The 13,166-nt window shown below is 40.2% G+C and overlaps 1 protein-coding gene across 1 annotated transcript in view; it reads right to left on the reverse strand.

Annotated features, from left to right (window-relative positions):
• Window positions 1–3,470, reverse strand: part of LOC126191203 (F-box only protein 28) — a 97,500-nt gene extending 94,030 nt beyond the window's left edge. The window contains exon 1 of the mRNA XM_049931997.1: window positions 3,270–3,470. Coding sequence (XP_049787954.1) covers window positions 3,270–3,389 — 120 coding nt within the window. The 5' untranslated portion in view covers window positions 3,390–3,470. The remainder of the gene's footprint in view (window positions 1–3,269) is intronic.
• Between the last annotated feature and the right edge of the window lie 9,696 nt (window positions 3,471–13,166).

Below are 13,166 nucleotides of genomic sequence, written 5' to 3' on the forward strand. Positions count from 1 at the left end.
ATGCTACATGGAATTGCTTCAAGCTCTTCACGATGGCTTGTCTCGGCAGGTTCTTCATGGTAACTCCGCACTGGATTCATTCTCAACCACTCAGACTCTGAAATATGGCTGTGTGCTTGTTCCAACATTTTTTGCTCTGTACATGACTATCGAGCTATACGAATAGCTATACGAATTACCTACAAACAATCAAAGCATGGAGATGAAGTTTTGTTTAGGTGGAGGTCTCTTCACTCTGGCAAGACTTCGTTCAAAAAGATGTTCGCAGGTTACCTGGATGACAGAATCACAGTATTACCATCAATGTATAAAAGAAAGAAAGAATGAAAGGGAGAAAAAATACCGAAGGTACTAGTACAACCTACCCTGAGATGAACTCTCCTGAGTTCAATGCCTCCATCTTAAGACACAACACTGAAGCTGGTTGATCAATTTTCATATCTTGAACACATCTTGCCTGACGGCGTATCTACGGACAGGATGTTAATAAAAGAATTGGAGCTGCCTATGCAACATTTGGACAGTTAATGCAGAGTCTTCATGAATAAAAACGTAAAGCTGCATACTAAACTCACAGCGTTCACAGCTGTGGCCATTTCCACACTCCTGAATGGCTGTGACTTTGGACACAATATCGCTGTGATATCAAGAAACCCGAGTGCTTCCATCAACAAAAAATGAGATGCATCTTGAACATTAAGTGGGAGGACTATGTGACCAACACAGTGTTTCTTGAAAAAGGGCATCTAAACAGCACTGAGTCAACCATCATCTCTCATCACCTGAAATGGTCAGGCCATGTTCACCGTATGAGTATTACCAGGCACCCACGCCAAGTCGTTTACGGCAAACTCTGCTCTAGTAGTAGACCTCATGGAGCTCCACTTAAGTGCTTTAAGGACCAGCTGTAACACATCATGAAAATGAATGCTGTAAATATACAAACATGGAAAGAATGTGTTGTTGACCGTTTACTGTGGAGGAACACTACATCCACCACTGTCAATTCGTTTGAAGAAGAAACCAAATGAGAAGCAAGCCCTCCTCCAACCACTCAGTGTGATTTGTGTGGGTGCAAGTTTTAAGCCAGGATTGGTCTATCCAGTCATCAGAAACACATCCATAAGCTGAGTTGAAACGCTCATTCTACACAGGAAGAAGTCCTGCATATTTGGAATCAAGTTGCAGCTGACAATAGCGACGAGTCATTTGATCTAACTTCAGCATTATTCTGCAGTACCACAATTCAAAAGCTTCTATTCCCTTCTTGTCTGATTTGTTTAATATCACTTCTGTACAAGGCTATGGTCAAGAAAAATACCTTCAGAAAGCATTCACAGCACTTACTTCTTTTTTCGTTTATTTATGATACTTATTCACCCAGAACCATTTGCAGGCATGTCATACTTCCCAGAAAACTTTCCTTTTGCCCTCACTCCTAAAAGTTTAAATGTTTGATTTATATGAGTGACCACCTCGCGACTGTAAAATTTCCCTTATATAAAAGTACCACGTCAGAAACGATATGCATAGTGTTCTGTTGCACTTAGGTGTTAATCTGTTCTCTGAAACCTAATTCCGATGTTACCAATTACCTTTTAGCTAGACCATTGACATTCCATTTCACATATTTCACAATAATGCTTGTGTGATTGAAAACGAGAAAAATTTCTGAATCATCTGTCACGTTTAGTGGCATATTCATCTCTACCAATAAACTTTTTTAATGGCTGACTAGCAGCAGGAAGTGATTATGAACTATGCTGCACAACTCTCATAGATCATTAACAGTTTTATTCTCATACAAAACACAGGTAATATGTTGAGCACCATCACATTCTGCCCTCATACTTCTTTCACAATTTAACATGTAGTTTTATTTTTGTTCTGAAAGATTTTTATTCTCTAGGTGCAATGCATTGATTTAACCTTTCTGGTGACTCTCTTCACAATTTGCAGTACTGTCAGTTGTGCAAATATTTAACTGGGCTAGGACTGTCCCTCATATTATCATAAAGTTCCCATTTTCTTCTACATGATATCCTAAAGCAATCAATTGTAGACTGGTTGCTTATTAGTACTGCATATCTGCCTGCAATTTTTTAATGAGAAGCAGTTATCCAAGAAAAACATTAAAGTCTGCAGAAATGTATTATATTTGTCATTAAGCTTGTCTATATTGTTACCAAATTTGTCCTTCAGGAGTGGGTTTAAATGTCTTCATTGACAATGGACTATATCTAAATATTTTGTTAAGCACTTGGAGATATTACTCTGCCTTGATTCCTGTCAGTATTAGCTACTACCTTTGTGTCACAATGACATAAGCCATTACTAATTTCTCTCAAACTGTGCCCATAATACTTGGTAATAAATGGTAATAGTAATCAATGACAGAATAAATAACATAATGATATGGTTTCTAACTGTGTAGTTTTTTCTCTTAACTATAGTTGGAAAATACATTGCCTGTATCAGGCTGAATATTTTAAAAAAAAATTGATGTTGGTTTTCAAATCCTCACTTACCTAAGCAACTTCTATTACTGAAAATGGTACTAAACATAACATATGTGTGTTAGTCTAGTTCAAGACAGATTTAAGGAAAAAGGTTTATTGTTTATGTGTGTGTGTGGGGGGGGGGGGGGGGGTTAAGATTTTTGTGGCTTCTCAATGTCGCTAGCCTAGATCAAGGGCTAGGCAGTTATTGGGGAGTACGTACGGAAATAGGTTATGTTTCACACCTTAGAATAACAGTTTTTTAAATACTAGGCCCAAGCCACACTGAGGTAGATAGGCTAAAGTCCAAATCGTAGTACACAGTGCATGCATCTAATCGATTTTAAAAAAAAAAGATATCCGCATGCAATTTTGGCCCACTGCACTCCTGTTCAACTGACATCATTCACAAAAACCTTGTTACACTTTGAACTGAACATCCAACAAAAGTTGCAGTTTTTGGAGGACACTGGTATACTGTAGGAAACACCAGCATAAACAAAACAGGTCGCTATGCGCAGAATTTAAATATTTATTAATTATTAATAGTTTTGCAATTCTTGATGGTGAAGGGAACTTGACATGAACAATTTAAACACAACTGCGTCATGCTTCTGGGTAATATAATTAAATTCATCGCATTTTTCTCTAAACGCGCGTCACTGCTCTATATTAAATCCACGTTAACTCTTTATTCAATTACGGCCAGATATCTGAAATGTCTTCATAACCAACATTTAGTAAAAATCAATAATTGTTGGAAGGACTCACTTGTCTCTTTTTTGCGATCTCATCATAACTCAGATATAAAAAAATCTTTTCCAACACTATGTCAGGCAAATCATGTAACGCCCTTATTTCTTCAGCACACACTTCTTTACGTTCGTTCATAATGATCAAAACGTCAACATCTAACAAAACATCAACTTTTATTTCTTTTGTGTATGTGTCGCAGATGCATCGTCCCTTTAACACACGGACAAAGATATTATTTGTGATTAGCTTGGTGAGCGCATGCGTACATTGTACCGTGGGGTGTGGTCAGTATTTTAGTTTCTTTAGGAGAGCTGAGGGGGCCTATTACATTTCTGTGTGAGATTTGATAATTCAAACACCGTTTCTCAGCAACAGTTTTATTTTGCAACTTACTTGCAATTACCTTTTTCGTAAAACAAAATGTAGACGAACCAAAAGCGCTGGAAATAGCTGAAGAGAGGTGTACATCTACAGTAGAGGATGTGGCTCAGTGCTGTACCCTTTAGTGAAGTAGACAGATTGAACTTTGTATTTTCTGTTCCCTCCTACTCTGACACCTAGTTTTGTTTTCTGTGAAATCCCTCTTCTAAAAGTATGCATTCATTGTTTCTGCTTTGTGCTTGGACTGTACTGTTTATAGTATCCAAGTTATAGAACATTAAGTGTACCTTTCTCTTAAGGCTTTCGTGTTCTATTCTTGCTACAAAAATTTGCTCAGTTCACCACAACAGGTTAAGGGCTCAAATTTGACCATTTCAGATTGCGAGAATTGGAGCATTCGTTCACTGGATTATTTCTTGTTTACAAAGGATCTAGGTGAAACGATAAATTTGATGTAATGTGGCAGGCGCGACACTTCAGTATGATGATAGCAGTCGTACAAACGTTTTCAAGTTGTCAAGTGAAGATTAGTGGGAAACTTGGAAATGGCAGAGTCAACTTTGTTTAAAGGAACATTTCTTTCTCCGACTGTATCAGTCAGTGTCCATCACTTGCGAGAGGAGAAGAATCGTCTGATCTATATCAATATTAATCGCTCAACCAAAGTTGAGTTCCAGCGCTGTAGGTGGTGGGGGAGCAGAATCGACCAGTGATCTCCATATAGTATAGAGATAACTGGAATCGACCAAAGTCGAAAGCGTGGAGGTAAAGGCATGTCCACACGCAACGATCTGTCTGCGCACATCACATCTGCGCAGACAGATCGTTGCGTGTGGACAGAAGATTTGCACCAACCTTAGGTGTGTGCAAACCTGGAAGTTGGAGTTGGAGGTTTGAGCGAAACCTCTCAAATCTGTGGGTTCAAACCACATATGCGCAGACAAGTTGGAGCGTGTGGACAGGAGATCGCCGCAAATCTGGCGCGAAACAGCTGTTTGCTCAGTCTAGTGTTTGTATTTGTGCGCATAGGACATTAATATGTCAGTGTTCTCGGAAGTTTGTAAGTGAATTCATTGAAATATATAGAAACCACCCATGTTTGTGGAAGATTAAAAGTAAAGAATATAGTGACCGAGACAGAAAGACAGCAGCATACAATGCTCTAATTGAAAAATTGCGGGCAGTTGACGCCTCGGCAGACAGATAAACGGTAATAAAAAAAAGTCGTTGCGAACTGGCGAAATTATTTGCGGATGGATGTCGAAACTTATAATTATCTCTTAAAGCTTGTAACACCTCATATTATGAGAAAAAATACTTGTGTGAGAAGGGCAATTTCTCTTCATGAATGGCTGGCGGTAACATTAAGATTCCTAGCAACAGGAAGGAGTTACAAGGATTTGGAATTTTCAACTGCAATATCGAAACAAGCGTTGAGTAAAATAATACCCAACACATGTGAAGCTATTTACGCTGTCCTGAAGGATGAGTTCATGAAGGCAAGCTAAGTAAATTGAGTCTGCCAGCGAACTGTTTGCCGAAAAGAGTTATCCAAAGTTCAGAAATCTAGAAGATCTGGTGTAAGAGTAGATCAAGTATACCAGCCAACGTTATGGTATTTTGATCTGCTTGGCTTTCTTAGTGATCAAGAAACGCCAAGACCAAGAGGGAGTACAATTGAAGATGAAATTGGAGTGTCAATGTGCCAGGAAATGGAACACGAGGTAATGTAAAACAAAACAGGTTGACCCTGCAACTCTCGCAGTAAATGTAGGTGAGAAAACTGCTTTCGATTTAGCCACCACTGTCTACACCATTTTGACCGCCTTCTCTGTTTCCTGCGGTTGGTCTGAATGTTTTTAGCAACACAAGTTGCGAACGCAGACCACAACAGAACTTCCTCCATTTCTATATTTCAAAATAACTGATTTAAATTTTTGACGTTTACGGGGAGCGTAGTCGCTTGCCACGGATATTTCTTTTCTACACCGACAGATGGCGGGCGAGTAGTAGATTGGGGTTTGTGTCGTGTGAACACACCACATTTGCAGTGATATTTTGCATGTACAGACATCTGCGCCAATGTCTGCGCAGACAGATCGTTGCGTGTGGACCGGGCTTAAGAATATTCTTACCTCCATGGTCGAAAGACAATGTACGACTTTAATCTGATATTCATTTGTTTCCCATGTCTGCCAACCTTTGTCTAATATAGGTGCTGGGCAATACTCGAATTGTTGTTGCCAATCTGTGTTGCCTTCGGTGTGTTGAGTTTTATGTTGTGGGTAAATACTTTTTTTAAACTTGTTTCGTAATGAGTGCTGCTGGTCCTTATGGGGAGTTGTTAACTCCTTCCACTCCTAAATGCAAAGGGGGTAAAAATGTTGCGTAGCCAAGCACGTAAAATAATGCTGAATGTCATAAAGTGCCGCAAAGAAGAAAAATAGCAGAAGAAATTGTTCTACCCGCTTTCACAGGCGGGGAAGAGAGCTGCTAAGTACACAGGACGAAGTGTGTCGAGTATGAAGACAATCGTAAAATTTACGAAAGCTAATCCTGGCAAGTCTCCAAGAACTCCAAAAAAGAAAAGATTAGTGTAATTTAGTAGTCTGCTGTTCCACTGTCCTTCGGTACAACCCTCTATTGGATGTTATTTTTTCTTTTCATGTGTCGTTGATTACACTTGAATTACTGTGTATTAATACTGTATTGTATTTCGATATAGTCACTGTACAATGTGATCAAAGTTTTGAAGAGTTTCTTTCCTTAATAGGAGACGTAGTAACATTCAAGAGGAGCTCGATGAATTTGACAAGCGTGTCATTCGTGACATGATAGGAGACTTTTATACTATGCAGAAAGTTGCTCCCAGCGTAACGAAACTGTTGCCAGCTGTGAGATTCAAGATAGGATGGAACTGTTGTGGTACTTCGCTTAGAACAACTTTGAAGTCAATGGGTTTCATGTGGAAAACGTCTCAAAACAAGACGACATTGTTACTCGAACGTGAGGACATTGTGGAGTGGAGATCTCGTTTCCTTGTTGAGATGAAAGCCTTTAGGGAGGCAGGTAGCGAAATTTTCTACCTAGACGAATCTTGGCTCGATAACAATCTTACTTGCGGCAAATGTTGGTAAAGCGAAGACATGGTTGGTGTGACAGTTTGGGGAAGAGCTTCTAAGAGATTAATAGTAGCACATGTTGGTTCTAAGAATGGTTCTGTGAGGCCAGAACCAGCCAAGGAGATTACCATGGGCAGATGAACTCCAATAAGAAGAATTGGTTTTACCCAATCTTCCCCGTAACTCAGTTATTGTGTTAGACAATGTGCCCTATCAAAATAGGCAGCTGGACAAACCTCCCACATACGACGATTCCAAGGCGGAAATGCTCGAGTGGCTGAGGAAAACATAAATAAAAAAAAAAAACATCGAGTGCGGCGCGAGCATGAGAAAGGTGGCTCTCATCTCCTTAATTCGGCTACAAAAGCCTGCGGAAAAATGCTGTGCTGTCGACACGTTGACCGCAAGCAAAGGTCACAGAGTGATACGCTTGCCACCCTGTAACTGTGACCTAAGTGCAATCAAACTTGCGTGGGCGAAAGTAAAGTGTGTGTTTAGGGGAAAAAATGTCACTGGGGACATGTCTGCGGAAGATCTCCTTAAACTTGAGGACGATTCCCTTATGTCAGTCACTGAGGATCACTGGGCAGGCTACTGTCGTAAGGTGGAGCATTTGGAGAGGGAGTTCTGGACAAACGATGGTGTTATGGAAGTTGTCATTGATAACAGCCGGCAGCGGCGGCCGAGTGGTTATAGGCGCTTCAGTCTGGAGCCGCGCGACTGCTACGGTCGCAGGTTCGAATCCTGCCTCGGGAATGAATGTGTGTGATGTCCTTAGGTTAGTTAGATTTAAGTAGTTCAAAGTTCTAGGGGACTGATGACCTCAGATGTTAAGTCCCAAAGTGCTCAGAGCCATCTGAACTATTGATAACATCAATTTTATAGTTGGCACAGGTGACTCCCTTGTTTCGTCAGAATCCAGTTCAGATAGAGCTGAAGTTGTTAGTGGGGTGTCTGACCTTGAATGACTTTGCACAGAATTCATATTGTTCCTTCTTCATTGCTTCATTTTCATACTGGAAATTGTGTATATAAGAATATAAGTAAAAATCAGTAGTGAACTTCTACTCCATTTATCACATCTGCCTAAATACCTTCATACAGAGATTTCGTAGCTATAGCATTACGCAAATTGTAGCAGTGGATATGTTAATAAGCATGATGTTCAATAAGTTAAGACTTCTTCAACCATAATCACTGAAGGAATAGATATAACACTGATGCTATCGCTAACTCTCTCACGTCTGCTACCATAAACAAACACACGACGCACTAACACTGTAATGCTTTCAACTAGTGCGATCGGGTTAGTTTAGAAGCGAGGGAAAGCTGTCACTGACGGTCGTACGCATTCAATTAGTATCGAATCAACCACCTCCCATAAGTGAGCTCGCCGGGTGTCAACTTTGTTTGCGCGATTAATACAGGCAACGAGGCAATACACGGGCAGGTCATATCATCAGAACGGCACTTGAAGTGGAATCCTGCATTCTTCTAAGAAATTAGATGAAACAGAAATCTGGGACATCCTTGTATTAGTATCTGAATACCCTTCGTTGAAACGATTATGCACGCTGTTCGACTGTTTCTTTTTTTTTTTTTAATGACAAAAGATGACTTCATGTCTGTAACAGAACACACGTCGCTGCTTGCGGACATTTTCTATGACTTAACGCAGTGAACTGAGAAAAGAGTGATCCAAATGGAAGCTTGCCTCTTTCGCTACTTCATCATCGTATTCTCAAAACATTGTGTCTTAAATACCGCTTTCCTGAATTTTAGCAGATGACAAAGCTTCTTATTGAGAATCTGCGTTTGACTAAGAATTCTCTAGCTACACATGGAAATACTCGGGCAGCTGGCACTTTCAAAATCAAAATTGGAAGAGCAAAAGCGAAAACAGAAGAAATCAACAACACAGTGGAGTCAGTCGAAGCAGAAAGAAGCTCGTACCTGTCTCCGTTGCAAGAAAAAGTTGGACATATTATTGCAAACTGCTGAAAACACATGGCCACAGAAGAAATAAAGGCGACTGCTAGCAATAAAAGTTATAGTTTCAGCTGGAAAGTGCACAGCAGACCAAATACATTTTTCACCACTGGCTTTTTACTGCACACTGATTTTTATAGTGGTTATAGTGGTTACTCTTGGATTTCTGACTATGGCACGACACCCACACTTCACCAAATAAATGGCATTTCGCTAATCTAGAAAAATATCCTCCATACTGAATACAGACAGCTGGTAACGTTTTTTTTTTCTTTTTTTTCCACGTGGGGCTGGCAGTATGAATAATAAAATACACAATGATGAGTAGAAACATTATGACCATTGCCCACAGCGACGCTGGATGGCGTCGCAGGCACATGTCACGGTAACAAGAGTATGTAAGCGTAACAGACACGGATGGTGAACACCCCAGCGAAGATATGGGCAGCTAATGAGGAAATCCATTGAAATGAGCGACTTTGACAAAGGGTAGATTATATTACGCAGAGCCTGTGAACGAGTACCTCGAAAACGGGAAGGTGGTCGAATGTTCACGTGCTACTGTCATGAACATCTACAGAAAAAGGCAGCAGGACTGTGAATCTACTACTAGGCGCTAAAAGGTTGATCGTCCACAAATCTTCACAGAACATGGGGTTTGGTAGCTTGTCTGCTTTGTAAAATAGGATAAATTGTGATCTGTGGCATCTCTGCCGAAAGAGCAGAGTGCTGGTGCACGCACAAATGCTTTGTAGCACACTGTTCATCGTACATTGTTGAACAGGGGACTCTGCAGCATACCACCCCTAGGTGTTCATAAGCTGACCCAACGACTTGGTCAGTTACGATTTCAGTCGGCTTGGGACCATTGGGATTCGACCATCGATCAATGGTAACGTTTTTTGTTACACTAGGTCAACGGCCGTCTCCGTAAATGCCGTAATCGAAGTGAACGCCTGCTCCAAACGTGCAGTTCGTCACGGACACAGGCTGATGGGAGCTATGGGAGACTTTCTCCTGCTCTTGCGTGGGATCCGTGGCAGTAATAGAAGACCCTCTGATAGTTGTGAACCGCCTATATCCCTTCATGCTTGATGTCTTCCGCGACGACAATGGCATCTTTCAGCAGTATAATTGTCAGTGTCTTGGAGCCAGAACCGTGCTACAGTAGTTTGAGAAGCATTATGGTGAACTGACGCTGATGTCTCGGCGACCAAATTCGCCTGATGTAAATCCTATGGAACCCACCTGAGCCACACCATTACCGGATACGCAAATCGGCGGCCCGTTATTTACGCAAATTACTTGACCTGTGCGTGGGCATCTAGTGCCATATACCGCCACAAACCTACCAACGAACTGTCGGACCCTTGGTACACAGAATCAGTTATGTAATTCGTTCCAGAGACGAGCAGCAAGTGGATGCCTATTTTGCTTGAAAATGTTTGGTATGTACCTGATGCCAGATACCAGCGTTTCTCTGTTCAACAAGTTGCTCAGCCTGGATACAATATGACATATGATGATAAAAATTTTATCATTTGGTTAACACAACGAAACAGTCGCAACTGGAAAACTTGTTGATTCAGTGTACATTATGAACATGCATATTTGTTATCCAGATTTACAAATAAAGATTGACTTGGCGACGTCAGAAGAACAATTAGAAGGGTGGCATGAGAGACATGATCATCAGCATCATGTATGAGATATACTCTCTCACTTTGGTACATCAGATAAATGTTCTGATATTAACTCGTTTTTTGGTGAATGTGAGTAGAGTACCAAGGCGAGTTTAGTGACAAAAGGTCCATTGTTTTCTTATTATTTAAAGAAACTGGCCACTTGTCCTAGCATCCTTATGTAAACAAATCATTCACTTGGGCCCTTGTTTTCTTTGTTTAGGAAATAATTAATAGATTATAACTGTCATAATAATTACAATTAATGGACTATAGCTATCATTATAATTATCATAATTTATAGCCAATATGGCAGATGAGTATTGCACTTGTGTTTATGTTTATGCAGGTCTTAGTTAACAGTCAAATGCTTTTAGCCTGAATTGATAACTTACATCATAAAAATGGTAATTTGTGAGCCCTCCCCCACTGGTGGAGCCTGCTCCTATTGGTCCAGCCCCCTCTAATGCCCCAGCGTCCTCAGAGGGAACTTGACGTTTGTATTCTGCACCTTGCATTAGCAACAAAGACAAATACCTTTGATATTTGGAAATTTCAAGTGTAGTATGGGACGCAATGTTGTTGGCTTAGTCTTCGCAAGTTTTTGGCAAAGTGTCACACTGAATGCCATTTTCTGCAACATATGATGCAATTTACAGTTTCATTGACTTTCACCGATTTTTTAAGAAGATGCATGTAATAAGGGTTTCATCATTACTTTACTGATTTTTTAAGATGGCACATGTAAATATAGGATTCGCTGCTATTTTGCAGATTTTCTCCCTACTTTTCAAGTAGATACATGTTAATATGGGTTTTGATGCATTGTTACCGATTTTTTAAGAAGATGCACATAAATATGATGTATGGGACAATTTTAACGATTTTTGATGAATACGAACGTAAATATTGGACTGTGAATGTTTAAAACTTTCCACACTGTATTATTTAGCAACAAATAAGCTCCTGCTATGTACCTTCTGTTACCACACCACGGCTAGATATAGTTTTACCGAATTTTTTCCAGTGTTATATGAACAGCCACTTTTTTTCAGGAAGTCGCACATAAGAAATATAGGTTAAACAATCATCATAGCATGATAATTTAACAAATATGCATAGATCTTCACCATTAAACAATAAATAAGCATCAGTTCTACATTTCACCTAAACGAACTTATCTCTCACAGTATTAGTGTGTGATGTCACTGCCAGGTCCCCAAACACTATGAATCAGAGCTATGACAAGATTCTGGGTTTGTATTTATTTCATCAGCATTGTGTAAAAATCGATATTTGGCAACACATGATAGAGCTTTATGGAAATGTGTTTCAGTTTGGTGGAAGTACTGCCAGTGTAAAAGTGTCATGAGGTGAGTTTATTGAGTATGATAGACCATTTAAACCATCCACATCTGACTTTGTATTCTTCTCTCCTTTACTCTCCTGTTCCTAGACCTATATTCCCCATGACCTGCTAACATGTGATTATGTGTCTCATGTAATACTCTATTTCTTGGTTTTGGCAGCACCACCACCCATAGTCCCAACTCATCCTGTATACAAAACTGTGACTGCTTACTAAACTGTTAATATTCACTCCCCACCTTCTCTGCTGTACGCCATCTCTTAAGCTCATCGTGCCCTTTTTGTAACACTGCTACTTTCCTACTTAATTGTCTGTGTTCCCAGTCTCTTTCCAGGTTTTGTGTACGACCTCAACATAAAACTCACTCAATCATACTGCCCATTGTGGTTGGTTGGTTGGTTTTGAGGAAGGAGACCAGACAGCGAGGTCATCGGTCTCATCGGAGTAGGGAAGGATGGGGAAGGAAGTCGGCCATGCCCTTTTAAAGGAACCATCCTGGCATTTGCCTGGAGTGATTTAGGGAAATCACACTGCCCATTGTGTCAACCTACTATATGGATTCCTCAACGCAAACGAACATTTCAATGCAGCATGATCTGTTATCACTCAAAACTTTTTCCCACGGAGTGAAGTAGATGATTCCACAGTTAAAGCTCAACATTTCTTTTTACATCGTGGAGTAATACTTCTCTGCTGAGTTCATTTGCCTTGGTGTGTAGGCTACTGGGTGCTCTACTCACCTATTTCTTGACTCAACATGCAACCAAGTGTATGGCTGGATGCATCACATAACAGAATGGATTCCTTGTTGAAATCTGTAGGCAGCAAAATCGAACTAGATGTAAAAGATTCCTTCAGTTTCTCAAAAGTTTGTTGACAATCTTCTGACCAAGCAAATTTTCAACTTGTTTTAGTAATAGATCAATTTTTGCACAATAATGATGCAAGAAATCCAAATCCAGAATCATGTCGCAGCCCCAACTCATGTATGACACAGTCTCTACACAACATCTGAACCGAGCTTCACCCAGGCAAAAATTCAAAAATTTATGTCTATTGATCCCTATGGTGTGATATCTCTACCTCTCCCCCCCCACCCCGCTTCTCCTCCACCCACTGTACACTGTGGTGGTTTCCATTGCTTATGTTCCACCAGATGTCCACTGGAAACCAATACATGCGTCCCTATGTTTTCTCCCAGAGGAAACTAAAGAAGCCATCGTTGTACCAACGAGTATTTTCACCTGGTACAACAAGTATTATTATTATTACGTTAGATTGGTCAGATAGATTTTGTAGAATATAAACTGCATATTGCAAATTTGTGCAATACTCGAATTAGCTCCATGATTAAATGAGGTTTTGTTAC

This window comes from Schistocerca cancellata, chromosome 6 (genome assembly GCF_023864275.1).
Source record: "Schistocerca cancellata isolate TAMUIC-IGC-003103 chromosome 6, iqSchCanc2.1, whole genome shotgun sequence".
In the NCBI taxonomy this organism is placed as follows: Eukaryota; Metazoa; Arthropoda; class Insecta; order Orthoptera; family Acrididae; genus Schistocerca; species Schistocerca cancellata.